Source organism: Mytilus edulis, chromosome 12, assembly GCF_963676685.1.
Source record: "Mytilus edulis chromosome 12, xbMytEdul2.2, whole genome shotgun sequence".
NCBI classification, from domain to species: domain Eukaryota; kingdom Metazoa; phylum Mollusca; class Bivalvia; order Mytilida; family Mytilidae; genus Mytilus; species Mytilus edulis.
The window spans coordinates 374,765-394,192 of NC_092355.1; the positions used below are offsets into that span (position 1 = coordinate 374,765).

General features: G+C 35.7%; 1 protein-coding gene across 2 annotated transcripts; it reads left to right on the forward strand.

The window, feature by feature from the left end:
• The first annotated feature begins 7,747 nt into the window (after positions 1-7,747).
• Positions 7,748-18,562, forward strand: LOC139499366 (uncharacterized). Of its 2 annotated transcripts, XR_011658172.1 has the most exons (5): positions 7,830-7,940; positions 9,937-10,092; positions 12,271-12,416; positions 13,958-17,339; positions 17,470-18,562. XR_011658172.1 is itself a non-coding variant. In XM_071288049.1 (4 exons), exons 1-3 carry the CDS (start codon positions 8,000-8,002, stop codon positions 12,411-12,413), a joined length of 495 nt encoding a protein of 164 aa, XP_071144150.1. In that variant the 5' UTR covers positions 7,748-7,999; the 3' UTR covers positions 12,414-12,416; positions 13,958-14,532. The 2 variants fall into 2 exon arrangements, 1 of the variants encoding a protein (XP_071144150.1); XM_071288049.1 differs by lacking the exon at positions 17,470-18,562 and having other exon boundaries at positions 7,748-8,195; positions 13,958-14,532.
• The last annotated feature ends 866 nt before the right edge of the window (positions 18,563-19,428 follow it).

Below are 19,428 nucleotides of genomic sequence, written 5' to 3' on the forward strand. Positions count from 1 at the left end.
TGTATTTATTTACTGTTAACCACAAACATTGCCTTTTGCTTATCGAGACTATGTGTCGTAAAAATAAAACACACAAAAGAAACTGTACATATTGTGGCTATTATTAAGATGATCACTCAGTCTGACTCACATAAAGAAACATGCCGGTATACTGGTCAGTTATACTAGTGGACATCCTCAATATGTTCTACAAATTCATGTCAAGTCGGCATGACTGCTCGTTTTTTTTTGTCCAAGTGGTATTCGACCTTTATTAGCGCTTCCTTAAATTATATACATTTTACAGTATAAAACTTTGTGTAGTTTTTGCTTTATATAAAATTAGGAGATAATCACTGAAAATGAGACAACTATCGACTAGAGCTTTTAGCAACTATAGATTATTGTTGGACCTTTAAAGATGAGCAAAAACCATATCACATAGCAATCTATGGAAGGCTGTGATATAAGAACATGTAAAACAGGTTAAACTTTTTGTCCATCTGATGAGTTGAGCCTTTTTCAACTGATTTTTATAGTTCGTTCTTATGTTGTACTGTTATACCACTGTCCCAGCCAGCAGAGGCGGATTTAGGGGGGGGGGGGGGGGCCCGGGCCCCCCCCTTTTTGGGAAAAAATTTGGTTACTGATATAGGGAATCACTGATGCGTGACTGGAGCGCCCCCCCCCCTAGGTCAGTCAGTGGGCCCCCTCTTATGAACATTTCTGGATCCGCTACTGCCAGGTTAGGGGGAGGGTTGAGATCCCGCTAACATGTTTAACCCCGCCACATTATTTATGTTTGTGACTGTAATTCAGTGGTTGTCGTTTATTTATGTGTTACATATTTGTTTTTCGTTCATTTTTAGCTCACCTGGCCTAAAAGGCCATGTGAGCTTTTCTCATCACTTGGCGTCCGTCGTCGTCGTCGTCTGTCGTCGTTAACAATTTTTCAAACATCTTCTCCTCTGAAACTACTGAATGGATTTGAATGAATCTAACATGTTTAACCCCGCCACATTATTTATGTATGTGACTGTAATTCAGTGGTTGTCGTTTGTTTATGTGTTACATATTTGTTTTTCGTTCATTTTTAGCTCACCTGGCCTAAAAGGCCATGTGAGCTTTTCTCATCACTTGGCGTCCGTCGTCGTCGTCGTCTGTCGTCGTAAACAATTTTTCAAACATCTTCTCCTCTGAAACTACTGAATGGATTTGAATGAATCTTAAAATGATTGTTCCTTAGATTATCCTGCACAAAGTGTGTGCTTCGATTTTTGATCCGTCAAAAAACATGGCCGCAGTTACTTAAAATAGAACATAGGGGTCAAATGCAGTTTTTGGCTTATATCTCAAAAACGGAAGCATTTAGAGCAAATCTGACATGGGGTAAAAATGTTCATTAGATCAAGATCTATCAGCCCAGAAATTTTCAGATGAATCAAACAAACCATTGTTGGGTTTCTGCCACTTAATTGGTAATTTTAAGGAAATTTTGCAGTTTTTGGTCATTATCTTGAATATTATTATAGATGAAGATAAACTGTAAACAGCAAAAATGATCAGCAAAGTAAGATCTACAAATAGGTTAATATGACCAAAATTGTCAATTGACCCCTTAAGGGGTAAATGTCCTTTAATGACAATTTTTCACAATTTGTTCATCATATTTGCTAACTTTAAAAAATCTTCTCCTCTGAAACTACGGAATGGATTTGGATGAAACTTACCATGATAGTTCCTTAGATTATCCTGCACAAAGTGTGTGCTTCGATTTTTGATCCGTCAAAAACATGGCCGTCCTTACTTTAAATAGAACATAGGGGTCAAATTTTCAGACGAATCAAACAAACCATTGTTGGGTTGCTGCCACTTAATTCGTAATTTTAAGGAAATTTTGCAGTTTTTGGTCATTATCTTGAATATCATTATAGATAAAGATAAACTGTAAACAGCAAAAATGATCAGCAAAGTAAGATCTACAAATAGGTTAATATGACCAAAATTGTCAATTGTTTTATTTGAACTTGACCTCATTTTCACAGTCCATTGCTAAGTTTTAAGTGTTTGTGTTTTGGTCTCATTTTCTTTATTTATAAACAGTAAGTCATATATATTTGTAATATTGAAGAATTGTTAGCTGTACATGTTTGCCTGGCATGGTTCAATATGTTCAATAAGGCATTGTTTACCAGGTGAGCGATTCAGGCTCTTGAGAGCCTCTTGTTTTACATAAATAAGGCCGTTAGTTTTCTCGTTTGAATTGTTTTACATTGTCTTATCGGGGCCTATTATAGCTGACTTTGCGGTATGGCTTTGCTCATTGTTGAAGGCGGTACGGTGACATATAGTTGTTAATGTCTGTGTCATTTTGGTCTTTTGTGGATAGTTGTCTCATTGGCAATCATACCACATCTTCTTTTTTATAAACTAGAAAACATACGGCCTGATGTATGTACATAATCATAAACTGGAAATAATAAAACATATAAAGCAACAAACTACAGCCAAAGAAATACAGACTCCTAATTTTGGACAAGCACACACAGAATGTAGCGGAGTGAAGCATATTGTCGAGCACAAACCCTCTTCCATTATGGGTAAGCGATATAACAGCAAAATATAAAAACAAACTGTTTATAAAACAAAAAAAAAACCAAATGTATGATATTCAGCAACAAACGACAACAACCGAACCATTCGGCAATCCTCGGTAGAATCCGCTACTCTCCTTCTGAGGGTACGGAATCGGCCGAGTTGAGACGAATGCAACCGAACTACATGCTTCTGAATGGCGTATATAGAATGCTGCACTTGTTCATAATGTTTGCGGGCACAAAACTTTCTTTCAAGTCTGGGGAAGTGACATAACAACATAATAACAAACAATAACAAGAGGTTGTCAGAGTGACAAGCAAACCGACTTGGTTAACATTTAATTGTGTCCTGGCATTTTTTCAATAATACAAGGACAATAACTTCTGAATGGAGAACAAAGGCAATCATCAAAATTGAAATGTTTCTATATTTCACACAACTCTTAAACGGTGAAAATCGTCAATCGTCAGTCTAAAGACTTGTCGGAATTTCTATTTTTCAATGCTCATTTAGAGAATGAACGCATAATGCATATAAATTGTTAGTTGCCTCCGAATATTATCGATTCATTGATAGAATATGTAAATGTATGTACACAATTTACTTTGCAAATCATTTTAAAACTTGTATGTCGCTGCATGGGATAAATGGATACTTTATGTTATCAATATAGTCAGAGTTCTAAAATGTCAATCAATTATTTCTGAGTTATGATGTTGATATGTCAGTATATGTTTAAGAGTATTGTTTTCATTAAAGAGATCCATATAGGCAATAACTCAGATATATGTATATATATATATATATATATATATAAACGAGTCTAAATTGAAAACTACGTTCAAACCTATGATTGCGTTAGATAAAAACCGCAATTTTTATACGTGTGCATGTAAAACAAATTTCGTTGTAGAAGGGTCAAAATACAGCACAAACAACATTTTCCAAAAGACCAAAAAAGTGAAAACGCATTTGACTAACAGGTCGAACAACTGATGTTCTTAAACCCTGCTGACTGCCATTGGCGATTGCCAAATAAAATGGATCTTGATATAAATTTAATACTAAACAGAAAACGATAAACTTGTGGCCAAGATGTTATGCCACAAACACAAGGTGTCAATATTTTTTTTGTACACCAGATCTAGATTTCGACAATATATGTCTCTTCAGTGATGTAAGGGATCGAAACGGTATTTGGAAGGCCATATAATTTGGTGGGCACTTAAAGTTAACATAATTTACCCTCGATTTCAGATACACTTAAATTTTAAGAGTCAATATAGGATGAACGGATCATATAAACCGGAGGGAGAATGTGATAAAAGCCCAAACGAAAAAATATAAACGAGTCTAAATTGAAAACTACGTTCAAACCTATGATTACGTTGGATAAAAACCGCAATTTTCATACGTGTGCATGTAAAACAAATTTCGTTGTAGAAGGGTCAAAATACAGCATAAACAACATTTTCCAAAAGACCAAAAAAGTGAAAAAGTATATTTAAACAAAACGCATTTGACTAACAGGTCGAACAACTGATGTTCTTAAACCCTGCTGACTGCCATTGGCGATTGCCAAATAAAATTGATCACCGAGATGCAACAAAATGGATCTTAATATAAATTTAATACTAAACAGAAAACGATAAACTTGTGGCCAAGATGTTATGCCACAAGCACAAGATGTCAATATTTTTTTTGTACACCAGATCTAGATTTCGACAATATATGTCTCTTCAGTGATGTTAGGGATCGAAACGGTATTTGGAAGGCCATATAATTTACCCTCGATTTCAGATACTCTTGACTTTTAAGAGTCAATATAGGATGAACGGATCATATAAACCGGAGGGAAAATATGATACAAGCCCAAACGAAAAAAAATAAACGAGTCTAAATTGAAAACTACGTTCAAACCTATGATTGCGTTGGATAAAAACCGCAATTTTTATACCTGTGCATGTAAAAACAAATTTCGTTGTAGAAGGGTCAAAATACAGCACAAAAAACATTTTCCAAAAGATCAAAAAAGTGAAAAAGTATATTTAAACAAAATATATATATATATATATATATAATTGAGCAAGGAAATGGGGAATGTGTCAAAGAGACAACAACCCGACCATAGAGCAGACAACAGCCGAAGGCCATCCACGGGTCTTCAATGCAGCGAGAAACTCTCGCACCGGAGGTGTCTTTCAGCTGGTCCCTAAACAAATGTGTATACTAGTTCCGTGATAATGGACGTCATAATAAACTCCGAATTATACACAAAAAAATTAAAAATGATACAAGAATAACAAAGGCTCTTGACGTGGGGACAGACGCAAAAAAGCGGCGAGGTTAAACATCTTTTTGAGATCTAAACCCTCCCCCTATACCTCTAGCCAATGTAGAAAAGTAAACGCACAACAGTACCATTCGTCTCAACTCGGCCGATTCCGTACCCTCATCTAAGGATAGAAGGAGAGTAGCGGATTCTACCGAGGATTGCCGATTGATAACAGTACGCACAGTACAACCAGTTTAAGAGAAGTCCGAGTCCGATGTCATAATAGGAAAAAACCCAAAATGACAATAATAGTTTAGTTTAAACATATTTTATTTGATCAAGTACAAATTGGATAGGACACAAGTCAAACAGACTTATGAAGTCTTCTCCATTTAACATTTTAAGTAATATAATACAAAATATATGTATGTGCATGCATGTATATAATGGTATATCTATATTATATGGATTTATATATGTCAAAAGACAGAAATGAAAAAAGAAAGAAAAATAGTAATAATACAGAAAAAAATATATATATAAAAATAATGAATATTTAGAAAACAAAAACACAAAAATTAAAATGCAAGATAAACAAACGAAAAAAATAAAAATTGATACACTTTTACTTAAATGTTGATGTGTGTACGATCATTGTTTACTATCTAGACAATTTGAAATCTTTCCGAGCTTTTACAGACTTTCAAACATTTTATTTCGTATGTTTGAATATAATATACATTTAAAAAAGAAATGATAGGAATTTTCACTATTATCACCACAGCGGAAAGAAGGGTCAGAAATAATATTGACCCTACATAGATTATAAGGATGATGCAAAACATCGACGTTTGGTGAGAATTATATTCAGTTTTCGAATTCCCAAATCATACTGCTTCGGTTAATATGTTACTCTGAGGACAACCAAATTTTTCTAATATAACGAAAGGGGGGAGGGCGGGCCCCCAAAGGCCACCCCCTGGATCCGCCTATGGAGGATAAAGTTTGTTTAGTTCAGTTTTATGTTTATTAATTGATTCTGCATCACGAGTTGAATCATCAAGATTACTCCGCATCACGAGTTGAATCATCAAGATTATTCCGCATCACGAGTTGAATCATCAAGATTATTCCGCATCACGAGTTGAATCATCAAGAATATTCCGCATCACAAGTTGAATCATCAAGATTGTTCCGCATCACGAGTTGAATCATCAAGATTATTCCGCATCACGAGTTGAATCATCAAGATTATTCCGCATCACGAGTTGAATCATCAAGATTGTTCCGCATCACGAGTTGAATCATCAAGATTATTCCGCATCACGAGTTGAATCATCAAGATTGTTCCGCATCACGAGTTGAATCATCAAGATTATTCCGCATCACGAGTTGAATCATCAAGATTATTCCTAATCACGAGTTGAATCATCAAAATTATTCCGCATCACGAGTTGAATCACCATTCCAAAGACGTATTGTTGATGGTATAAATAACAACAGACTACAAGCAGTAACTGACATGCCAGCTCCAGACCTTAATACATAAATAACAACAGACTACTAGCAGTAACTGACATACCAGCTCCAGACCTTAATACATAAATAACAACAGACTACTAGCAGTAACTGACATACCAGCTCCAGACCTTAATACATAAATAACAACAGACTACTAGCAGTAACTGACATACCAGCTCCAGACCTTAATACATAAATAACAGCAGACTACTAGCAGTAACTGACTTACCAGCTCAAGATCTTAATACATAAACATGATAAATAACAACAGACCACTAGCAGTAGCTGACATACCAGCTCCAGACCTTAATACATTATAAATAACAACAGACTACTAGCAGTAACTGACATACCAGCTCCAGACCTTAATACATATATTATATATCTGGTCTGCATGACATGATATAGAATTCTTGTTGCTTTTTCGCTGAATGGAGGATATTTCTTGACCTTTCTCTGAATACATACTATTGTGTATTCCGGACTGAAATGGGCGTTTCTTGACCTTTCTCTGAATACATACTATTGTGTATGCCGGACTGAAATGGGCGTTTCCACTTCCTTTCTCTGAATACATACTATTGTGTATGCCGGACTGAAATGGGCGTTTCACTTCCTTTCTCTGAATACATACTATTGTGTATTCCGGACTGAAATGGGCGTTTCCACTTCCTTTCTCTGAATACATACTATTGTGTATTCCGGACTGAAATGGGCGTTTCCACTTCCTTTCTCTGAATACATACTATTGTGTATTCCGGACTGAAATGGGCGTTTCCACTTCCTTTCACTGAAATGCTTGATTGTTGACCGTTTACAGAAATGGGCGTTTCTTGACCTTTCAATGAGATGGGTGTGTGTCGATCTTACAATATTTAAGCTGCTAAATTGTTTTTAATTTTCCTGGTATGACTACTCGTTTGATTTTACACTGACAAAATTGTAAGTTGACCTTACATTTATATAACTGCTTCTAGACATTAACCTGACTTTCATTGCGAACGCCTAAAAACAAAAATAGAAAAGTCAAGGATTACTTAGTATATAAATACAAGAAGAGAGATATCAATTAAAAGCAGACACACGAACAAAACTGTTCAGTTAACCCCTCATCGGCCTCAATTAAATTGTATAAATTCCAGCCGGTGAAGTTGACCGTACGGTGACCTATAATTGTTAGTTTCTGTTTCATTTGATCTCTTGTGGAGAGTTGTCTCATTGACAATCATATATACCACATCTTCTTTTTTTATAATTAGAGTTCGACATTACGTTAAGATCTTTTTTGTTTTACAATGCATTTGTAATTATATAATTTAGCACGTACACCTCCTATTAGTACCATTGAGACGTTAAGAATCTACACCTATAGCTCGTTCAGGTCAATGTTAGCCGTGCAGACGATTGTTTGTACACTAATGTATGTAATGCAGTACTGTGTTCTAAATTTAACTTTCTATAACATACATTGTAAGATATAGTTGCAATTATGATGAAGTTTTAGACTTATATTAAATATTGATCTTACGTCACAGAATCGCAGGATTTCCCAGAATTGTCGTGTGTGGTGAGATACTTGTTGTAAACAACATAAACCATAAACCTTCACTCATACCACTGGAAAACATGGGGCTCACAGATGTAGCTTTCACCATCAAATTAGCTTTTTATTTTACATTATTTGGATTTGTTCTCCATACAACAGGATTTGGAGCACCCTATTGGTATGCTGGATTTAACACTCACGCTGGACTATGGCAATACTGCTCTAGATCTACAGGAGTATGTGTTACCGTAGATATCTCTGTAATGGACCGTACACGTAAGTAGATTTATCCCCCATGCAATTGGATGTGGCGCCCCCTACTGAGCTACAGGATATAACCGTCATGCTGGACTATGGCAATACTGCTCTAGATCTACAGGAGTATGTGTTACCATAAATATCTCTGTAATGGACCGTACACGTAAGTAGATTTATTCTCCATACAATTGGATGTGGCTCTCCCTACTGTGCTACAGGATATAACTGTCATGCTGGACTATGGCAATACTGCTCTAGATCTACAGGAGTATGTGTTACCAAAGATATCTGTGTAATGGACCGTACACGTAAGTATATTTATCCTTCATACAATAGGATTTGGAGCACCCTATTGGGCTACTGGATATACCACTCACGCTGGACTACGGCAATACTGCTCTAGATCGACAGGAGTATGTGTTACCATAGATATCTCTGTAATGGACCGTACACGTAAGTATAGATTTATTCTCCATACAATAGGATGAAGCGCCCCCACTGGGCTACAGTACTGGATATAACAGACATGTTGGACTATGGCAATACTGCTCTAGATCGACAGGAGTATGTGTTACCATAGATATGTCATTAATGGACCATACACGTAAGTATAGATTTATTCTCCATACAATAGGATGACGCGCCCCCCACTGGGCTACAGTACTGGATATAACGGACATGCTGGACTATGACAATACTACTCTAGATCTATAGGAGTATGTGTTACCATAGATATCTCTGTAATGGACCGTACACGTAAGTATAGATTTATCCTCCATACAATAGGATGTGACGCCCCCTACTGGGCTACAGGATATAACAGACATGATGGACTATGGCAATATTGCTCTAGGTCTACAGGAGTATGTGTTACCATAGATATGTCTGTAATGGACCGTACGAGTAAGTAGATTTATCCTCCATGCAATTGGATGTGGCGCCCCCTACTGAGCTACAAGATATAACCGTCATGCTGGACTATGGCAATACTGCTCTAGATCTACAGGAGTATATGTTACCACAAATATCTCTGTAATGGACCGTACACGTAACTGAGAAACGTAAGTATAGATTTATCCTCCATACAATAGGATGTGGCGCCCCCTACTGGGCTACAGGATATAACAGACATGATGGACTATGGCAATATTGCTCTAGGTCTACAGGAGTATCTGTTTCCATAGATATCTCTGTAATGGACCGGATACAGGATTTTTTTGAAGGGGTATGTGATTCCATAAATTAGTAAATAGTGCAAAGCGAAGCAATTCAAACAATATATAGGACGATTTCATGCCCAAAATCATATAGATGGAGTAAAACCCCATGTTATGATGACGTCGTCTTTTGACGATCTAAGAGGGGATAGCAAACGCCCTGTCCGCCCCTTGGATCCGCCACTGGCGATAATGCATGGGCTATCTTAACATGCTATTTAAACTGTACAAAAGTAAAGAGATAACTGTTCATATTACTTTCCAGCAACAGGTGTCATCAACTTTATATATTTAAAGTACATAAGCTAATTAAAGCCAAAATCTTACCGTGTCAATTTTCTCAAAGAAATGACTTGTTTTTCTTTATATTTTAATACTCTTATAATTAAAACGTTGGTTCGTCATGACATGATGACATAGCAGGTGTTGTTCTGTGGTTATTACACACACAGTACATGAAAATCATTTGAAAATGTACCTTTATAAATGAAAGATCCTGTTATCGCTTTTTCTTTTCTTTTCATTTTCTTTCTCTTTTTCAGAGGTTGACAAATTCTTAGCAGTAAGAGTGCTGGAATGTTTCGGATTAACTGGATCTGTAGCCTGTTTGATATCTATTTGTCTTTTGATCTTTGGTGGAATGTGTCTTGAAAATAGATTTATCACCATGTGTAATATGTTCTTATTCTTGGCTACTGGTAAGTACAATACATACTTTGATAGAGAGATATCGTTTGACACAGTTTAAACAAGAGTTACTTCCCTTTTACCGCCATGTTGGAGGGTAAGGTTTCAACTGACACATTTAAAACAATAGTTACTTCCCTTTTACCGCCATGTTGGAGGTAGAGGTTTCTACTGACATAGTTTAAACCAGAGTTACTTCCATTTTACCGCCATGTTGGAGGTTAAGGTTTCTACTGACATAGTTTAAACAAGAGTTACTTCCATTTTACCGCCATGTTGGAGGGTAAGGTTTCGACTGACACAGTTTTAACAAGAGTTACTTCTCTTTTACCGCCATGTTAGAGGTTAATGTTTCTACTGCCATGTTGGAGGGTAAGGTTTCGACTGACACAGTTTAAATAAGAGTTACTTCTCTTTTACCGCCATGTTGGAGGGTAAGGTTTCGACTGACATAATTTAAACAAGAGTTACTTCTCTTTTACCGCCATGTTGGAGGGTGAGGTTTCGACTGACACAGTTTAAACAAGAGTTACTTCTCTTTTACCGCCATGTTGGAGGTTAAGGTTTCGACTGACACAGTTTTAACAAGAGTTACTTCTCTTTTACCGCCATGTTGGAGGTTAATGTTTCGACTGACATAATTTAAACAAGAGTTACTTCTCTTTTACCGCCATGTTGGAGGGTAAGGTTTCGACTGACACAGTTTTAACAAGAGTTACTTCTCTTTTACCGCCATGTTGGAGGTTAAGGTTTCGACTGACACAGTTTTAACAAGAGTTACTTCTCTTTTACCGCCATGTTGGAGGTTAATGTTTCGACTGACATAATTTAAACAAGAGTTACTTCTCTTTTACCGCCATGTTGGAGGGTGAGGTTTCGACTGACACAGTTTAAACAAGAGTTACTTCTCTTTTACCGCCATGTTGGAGGTTAAGGTTTCGACTGACACAGTTTTAACAAGAGTTACTTCTCTTTTACCGCCATGTTGGAGGTTAATGTTTCGACTGACATAATTTAAACAAGAGTTACTTCTCTTTTACCGCCATGTTGGAGGGTAAGGTTTCGACTGACACAGTTTTAACAAGAGTTACTTCTCTTTTACCGCCATGTTGGAGGGTAAGGTTTCGACTGACACAGTTTAAACAAGAGTTACTTCCCTTTTACTACCATACTGGAGGTTAAGGTTTCGACTGACACAGTTTAAACTAGAGTTACTTCTCTTTTACCGCCATGTTGGAGGTTAAGGTTTCGACTGAAACAGTTTAAACAAGAGTTACTTCCCTTTTACCGCCATGTTGGAGGGTAAGGTTTCGACTGACACAGTTTTAACAAGAGTTACTTCTCTTTTACCGCCATGTTGGAGGTTAATGTTTCGACTGACATAATCTAAACAAGAGTTACTTCCCTTTTACCGCCATGTTGGAGGGTAAGGTTTCGACTGACACAGTTTAAACAAGAGTTACTTCCCTTTTACTACCATACTGGAGGTTAAGGTTTCGACTGACACAGTTTAAACAAGAGTTACTTCTCTTTTACCGCCATGTTGGAGGTTAAGGTTTCGACTGACACAGTTTAAACAAGAGTTACTTCTCTTTTACTGCCATGTTGGAGGTTAATGTTTAGACTGACTTAGTTTAAACAAGAGTTACTTCTCTTTTATCGCCATGTTGGAGGATAAGGTTTAGACTGACACAGTTTAAATAAGAGTTACTTTCATTTTACTGCCATGTTGGAGGTTAAGGTTTAGACTGACACAATTTAAACAAGAGTCACTTCCAATTTACCGCAAAATTGGAGGATAAGGTTTCGACTGACACAGTTTAAAAAGAGTTACTTTCATTGTACTGCCATGTTGGAGGGTGAGGTTTCGAGGTACTTTCCTTTTTTCGTCATATGTGTGAGGTTTATGTGCATAAATTCCTTCATGATTTCCATACATTGTTTGTTGTAGTTTTTAAATCTCATTTCATTGTTAACGTCTTATGTTGTCAGTCCCTTGTCGTAAAAGTTGATGCTCAGTCCCAGTTCTTATTAACATGTGAATAAGCACTAAACTACTGATATTCTATTAGACGTATTTCTTCTGATTTGCATTATAGTGTAAGAATTGTTGATGTTTTTTGTAGTTATTTCATTTCAGAAATTTTGAGTTGATTATTTTATTTTAATTTATTTTTTATAACTTTCAGGAACTGTAATCGTGATTGCTACTATAATGTTCGCTACCATGATAAGTGATTTAGATTGGGCATTTGGTCTGGCCACTGTTGGTGGCGTTTGTTTCAGTCTTGCCGGAATATGTCAGGTCGTTTACCTTTGCCAATATGAATAGCAAGTAAGTTATGAATTAATAGAAGAAAACTCGAAATTGTTGTACTGTAAAAATTACCATATGAAAATAATTACATTAGATGTATGTTTCATTAAAATACTTTAGTCTGATTGGCTTATTGCACATCACATGTTATTCCTTCAGCAATTGCATCACTCAATAAAACTTATCATCCATGTTTTTTTTTGTAATTTATTTCATAGGGTTGTAAAAGCGTTGACCGTGCGCACATTTTTAGTTTTAAATTTATCAAATATGAAAATGTACTGTACAGACTACACGGGGAGGAAACGAGAACAATCAAACATTTTTAAGGTATTTTCGTGCGCTTCGACCTATATAAATACTGTATGTGTCCCAACGCTCAGTGTAAAATATCGACAAATATAATGCCTACCCATGTTAAAATGCGCATAGAGGAACGTACCCCACCGAAAAATCAGAGGTGAGGTAAGATGCTTTGGAAGAGTAAACGTTTCCTGTTCCACTATATAGCATTTGTCTTGTTACTCATTACAACATCTGAACGGCAACAAACACACCATTGTGCTGTAATCGCCCTTATAAAAAAGATCCGTTCAATGCACTTTATACATCTTTTTATCTTATTTTTTTATAATCAATTTCATTCTATAAATACTAAAACGCATCAAAGATGTGAATTTGATCAGCAAAGTCCAATACATTTCAGAATTTCAAAATAGACAAGGGTGCCTTCAGACTGATTTCGTTAATTATTTTCTGCATATATTAATTCGTTAACAGTTTTCTCGTTTGAATTGTTTTTGTTTTACATTTGTCATTTCTGGAAATTTTATTGCCGACTATGCGGTATGGGCTTTGCTCAATGTTGAAGGCTGTACGGTCTGTGTAAGTTTGGTCTCTTGTCGAAAGTTGTCTCATTGAACAATCATATCACAACTTCTAGTTTATATGACATTCGTGTCGATTATACGATTTCGATGAAGAAAGTGAGAATATGCAAACTGTTGGATGAAATGCAGATCCGCAGAAATACAAGAAAATATCTACGCATGTGAAAGAACAAAAAAAAAAAAGAAATGCAAATCTAGCGCAAATAACTATATCATATAAAGCCTAAAAACTTTAATGAATTTTGTTTACCATATAATAAAAGTAAAGTTGTTACATTGCAAATATGACACACACCCGTTTAAAAAATAAGGCCTGTACGATCTTAAACAATACTCATTTTTATTGCAATTACAGTATACAGTAGTAAGAGGGTACCAAACTGGAAGTCGGAGAAAGGTAGACAACTCTGAAAAGATTTTTATCATTTTTTTTTATACTGATATTTATTTGCAGATTATTGTTTTTTTTTTTGCAAAAGTTTACTTTGAACAAATCAAATAGACCACTTTCGAGTTCATCCGTCACCGAAAAAAACTCGTTAATTTGACAATGCCCCTAAACGCACGAAGGATGTTCACTAAAACCAGAGTTTTTGACGGAAATGCATCGAACTCGAAAGTTGTCTATTAATTCACGATTAAGTAAATTTTCAATTATATATTTTTTAGGTAATTTGTTTGGTTGGCATCATTCTTCAGACATTAAGTTTGCTGTTTGGCGGAATTAAATGATCGATTACAATATATTCATATGGAAGTCTTAAGACGTATGCTCCGGGGATTATCAAGCATCATGAATCGGAAACCATCAAAGGAAAAAAAGACGAAAAGAAAATAGTCAACAAAACTCGACGAAACCCCTTATTCTTAAAGCCAGTCAGCGATCCCCATCTAGACTCTCAAGGATACGTTAATTCTAGAAAGAAAAACAAACATTCATACATACCAGTACATGTAAGACTGAGTTATCACATTCAGTTTTTTGGGGGAACTCAGTCTTGCTCGTGTGGATTGTTTTCTACCACATCTCCTTATTTTTACATACAAACTCAACAAAGTCAAATATATAACATTTCGTCATTTTGCTGATATTAGTTTTCATATATACTATATATATAGAATGCCTTTAGACTGCTCATACTGACGGAGGATCATGTGTTATCTGAAATATTTATTGACTTTTGTATGTATTGCTTTATTTTTGTATAATGGTTTTGGTGTTATTGTAAACAGTTTATACTATTTCTTTTATTACTTATATCTGACACCCTAATAAGAAGAATTATTGATTATAACATAGACTTTCTATACTAATGTAGGAACCGTAATGGCCACGCTGATTTCAATCTCCCATACAGACAGAGTTGTCGTCCTTTCCTCCTCAATCAATCTCCCATACAGACAGAGTTGTCGTCCTGTCCTCCTCAATCAATCTCCCATACAGACAGAGTTGTCGTCCTTTCCTCCTCAATCAATCTCCCATACAGACAGAGTTGTCGTCCTTTCCTCCTCAATCAATCTCCCATACAGACAGAGTTGTCGTCCTGTCCTCCTCAATCAATCTCCCATACAGACAGAGTTGTCGTCCTTCCCTCCTCAATCAATCTCCCATACAGACAGAGTTGTCGTCCTGTCCTCCTCAATCAATCTCCCATACAGACAGAGTTGTCGTCCTTTCCTCCTCAATCAATCTCCCATACAGACAGAGTTGTCGTCCTTTCCTCCTCAATCAATCTCCCATACAGACAGAGTTGTCGTCCTTTCCTCCTCAATCAATCTCCCATACAGACAGAGTTGTCGTCCTTTCCTCCTCAATCAAACTCCAATACAGACAGAGTTGTCGTCCTGTCCTCCTCAATCATACAGCCAGAGTTGTCGTCCTGTCCTCCTCAATCAATCTCCCATACAGACAGAGTTGTCGTCCTGTCTTCCTCAATCATACAGACAGAGTTGTCGTCCTGTCCTCCTTAATCATACAGACAGAGTTGTCGTCCTGTTTCTTTCAATCATACAGACAGAGTTGTCGTCCTGTCTTCCTCAATCATACAGACAGAGTTGTCGTCCTGTCTTCCTCAATCATACAGACAGAGTTGTCGTCCTGTCTTCCTCAATCATACAGACAGAGTTGTCGTCCTGTCCTCCTCAATCATTGAGGAGGAAAGGACGACAACTCTGTCTGTATGGGAAATTGCGCTGATGAACGATGGTCTGATGTACGATCGTTTTTTCATCACACTGAAGTTCTGTCTTGTTGAAGTACGATGGTGGTAACGTTAATGTGCTGCATAGTATAAAAAATAAGAAGTGGCATAATTGCTAAAGATATAACTCTTCACAAGAAACCAAATGACAGAGAAATTAACAATTAACAACTATAGGTCACCGTACTGTGTCCAACAACAAGCAAACCCCATACCACAAAGTCATATGTGTTATAAAATGCCTCGAAATGAAATATGTTTTAACAATTCAAACGAGAAAACTAGCGGCATAATTTATGTACAAAAAAATTAACAAAAAACAGATATGGAGCACAGCAAAAACGACAACCACTGAGTTACACGCTCCCGACTTGGGACAGACACATGCATACAGAATATGACAGTGATGAACATGTTAACGTGATCTCAACCCTCACTCTAAAATTGGACCGGGTGTAGCCGAACACCTTAAAAAAAAAAAGAACTATAAAAATCTGTTGAAAAGGCTTAAATCATCAGATATATATACAAATAGGAATATATCTAACAAAAACACAGAATGGACGTGGCCGGGTACTTATTCATTCCAACAACAAAAAGACACTAAGAACAGATCTAAGACATTATACATGAAATGCCAAGAGAAAGGTATATCGATACATTGTAGATCTATGAAAGTGGATATGTATATAATGATAATATTTAGTTTACTTTTGTTTAACTGATAACAAACTCGATAATATCAATAAAAAACACTTTTCAAAAGTATAGTTACAGTGTTGAATTGGAAAACTTTTAGAACTTGTAGAATAATCTTATATATATATATAAAGGATCGAAAAGTTCTACAAATATCGTTTTTAAATTTCTGGGCAAGGTAATCAATATCTCCGTAAGAATGTGCCTCACTGTCTGCTTGATAGACTTTTGATAGATACAATCATATTTCAAATCTTTATATCTATGAATACATTTAGTAAAGGTTTGAAGTAATTTGTGGTAATGAAATAGCTGACCAAATAATTGACATTGCTAGTATATGAAAATGACATATGAAATATATCATATTCCAAAATGACCTATATGTTACCAATTATAAGTCACTTTACGGCCTTCAACAATGATACACATCTGAAGGCCTTCTTTCGTATCACAATGGAAATTACACATGCACCGGCCCTCCTCGTCAAAAATATTATTTCAAAACATCAATTTTCCTTAACATCTAACTTGTACAAAGTTTTCTTTAAATTAAACAGAAGACGAAAAACACAAAAAGTATAATCAATAATGATTTTGATAGAATTTCGATATTTAAATCAAAGTACTGAAGTACTATACATCGGATGGCCTCAAGTTCTTGTGAATGGTCCGACAAGCACTTGTCTCAGAAAAAAAATTACATCTCTATACCTGAAAGTGAGGTCAGTGTACAGATATAATAATTCTTATATGGGACAAGTTTGTGGGTGGATGATAAATTAACTACAGGGAATTCATCCTCTCCGTAATAACTATTATATTGTAGTGATACCAATCAGTATACTCTGGTTTATTGTTAGATATTGTATTAATACTTGTTTATTACAGTTACATGTATATATAATAATAATGCATTTATATATCATTCTATTTTACTTATTTAACAAGTATTTTGCAAGTGCATGGTGACCCGGGTTCTGGATTCAGTTTCACACGAAAAACTTACGACTAAGATTGATCGTAAGTATACTGTATTGTTCATGACTTACGACCAATCTTAGTTGTAAGTTCTTTTGTGAAATTGACTCCAGGAGTGTATCGTAAACAATTAAAAAAAAGCCATCCTGTTCTAGATAAATACTTCAAAAGTAAAAACACAAAAATACTGAACTCCGAGGAAAATTCAAAAAGGAAAATCAAAAATCAAAAGGCAAAATCAAAAGTCCAAACACATCAAACGAATGGATAACAACTGTCATATTCCTGAAAGCCAAAAAGCGGCCCTGTTCTCCACAGCAGGGCATGAAAAAACGACCCTGTTTTGCGGCACCACACCCATACCACTAAAAAGATAGGAAGTACACCCCACCCCACCCCTGGACTGGGACATGCACATGAAGAATGTGGCGTGGTTAAAAAAAATTAGGAAGCCAAACTCTCAACAAACCTATAGTGGTGTTATTGCGCAACATAAAGGAAGAGACCCGTTTGCGTATTGTTCTCTGAATTCGTTTTAAAAACGTTCCCACTCAATTAATTCCTTGTAAAACACAGGATCTCAACGGTCATGTTATTTTAATTCCATAGAGGTTCATTTATTTACAGATTTTAATTTATTTATCTGATCCTTGATATATATGTGTATGCCCCATCTACGATAGTAGAGGGGCATTATGTTGTATGGTCTGTGCGTACTTTCGTTGGTTCGTTGGTTCTTTTTTCGTCTGTTCGTCCGTCTGTTCCGCTTCAGGTTAAAGTTTTGTGGTCACGGTAGTATTTTATGAAATATAATCAACTTGAAACTTTGTACACATGTTTCTTATTCTATGATCTTTCTTATTTTAATGCAAAATTAGAGTTTTTAACCCAATGTACAGTCCACTGAACAAAGAAAATGCTAGTGCTAGTGGGTAATCAGTGTACCATGGACACATGCTTGGATACATACTTGTTTATATATAAAATGACACATTTTGTGTTGCGTATATTTTTAAGGTGGTACCTAACACTACAGGGAGACAACTCTGTAAAATCATCAAGCTTCTTGATGATCAAAATTAGTGTTTGTCAAACTGGTATATAATCAGTGTAATTTTTCTGATAAAATGGTTGGTTCAAATTTTTTGAAATTTTGATATATTTGTCAAAGGGTCAAAGTAAATACTTTTTCAAAATTTTATGAAAATTAAACGAGCCAAATTGATTTTAGTGAAAGTGTTAGGTACCACCTTAATATAGTTTTAAAATCTACAAACCTGTTGCACTTAACATTTTATCTCAATTGAACAGTCGACATTATTTTTGGACAAGAATTTTTTAACGTGATTTTTCACTTGTTTTCATCTATAATTAAACTGTATCATTTGTCTTATTTGGGTTATGATTTTAACAATACGCATTGTTTATACTTAACACACTTGAAACAAGTATCAATAGTACGATTATATCGACTGGATAACATACACTTGTCTTCAGTGTGGTCAATTTTTATATTTTTTAAATAGTAAAACCATTATCAATAATAAAATAATGTTTGTATCTAACTGCAGTGTCTGAAATAAATAATTGGTTCAATGCCCCATACTTTTTCACAATTTTGTTTTTGGAGAGCCTCATTGGCGGACTTAGAATGGGATTTATGATAGAATATTTGATTGCTCGTTGATTATAGGTGCAAACTGTCCAGACGAATTATTAATTGAAATATAAGTGACAGACAACTTGTGACATGTTTCGTCTGTTTTTCGGGGTTTTATGCGATGACGTTGAAGTTTAGTTTCGAATTATGAGCTTGAAAATTTCCTAAGTGCCTTCCGTCTCTCTTTTAAATGTTACCCGAATGTGCTTTTGCATGACTTTTCGACTTGTATCATGTTAGGAATATGACAATTGTTTTCCATTCGTTTGAAGGGTTTGCGGTCTTGATTTTGCCATTTGATAAGGGAATTTCCGATTAAATTTTTTTTTTGACGGAATTTTATTATTTTACTTTTTCGCACCCTATGTCACAAGACAACAGTTGACGACTATGTGTCACGATATCACAGTAGCATGGGTTCGAATCCCGGCGAGGGAAGAACCAAAAATTTGCGAAAGCAAATTTACAGATCTAACATTGTTGGGTTGATGTGTGTTACTTAAACAGCAGGTCATGATAACGCTTTATCTACGCGAGGCTACTAAAGAAATATGGATAATGTCCTTACAATATATGACAGGCTGGATGGGATAATGTCC

Bases quoted from the DNA above. Each gene is read 5' to 3' on its own strand.
- LOC139499366 (XM_071288049.1), top strand. From the start codon at position 8,000: ATGGGGCTCACAGATGTAGCTTTCACCATCAAATTAGCTTTTTATTTT. The intron at 8,196-9,936 runs GTAAGTAGATTT...TCTCTTTTTCAG, and splicing joins CTCTGTAATGGACCGTACAC to AGGTTGACAAATTCTTAGCA. The intron at 10,093-12,270 runs GTAAGTACAATA...TATAACTTTCAG, and splicing joins GTTCTTATTCTTGGCTACTG to GAACTGTAATCGTGATTGCT.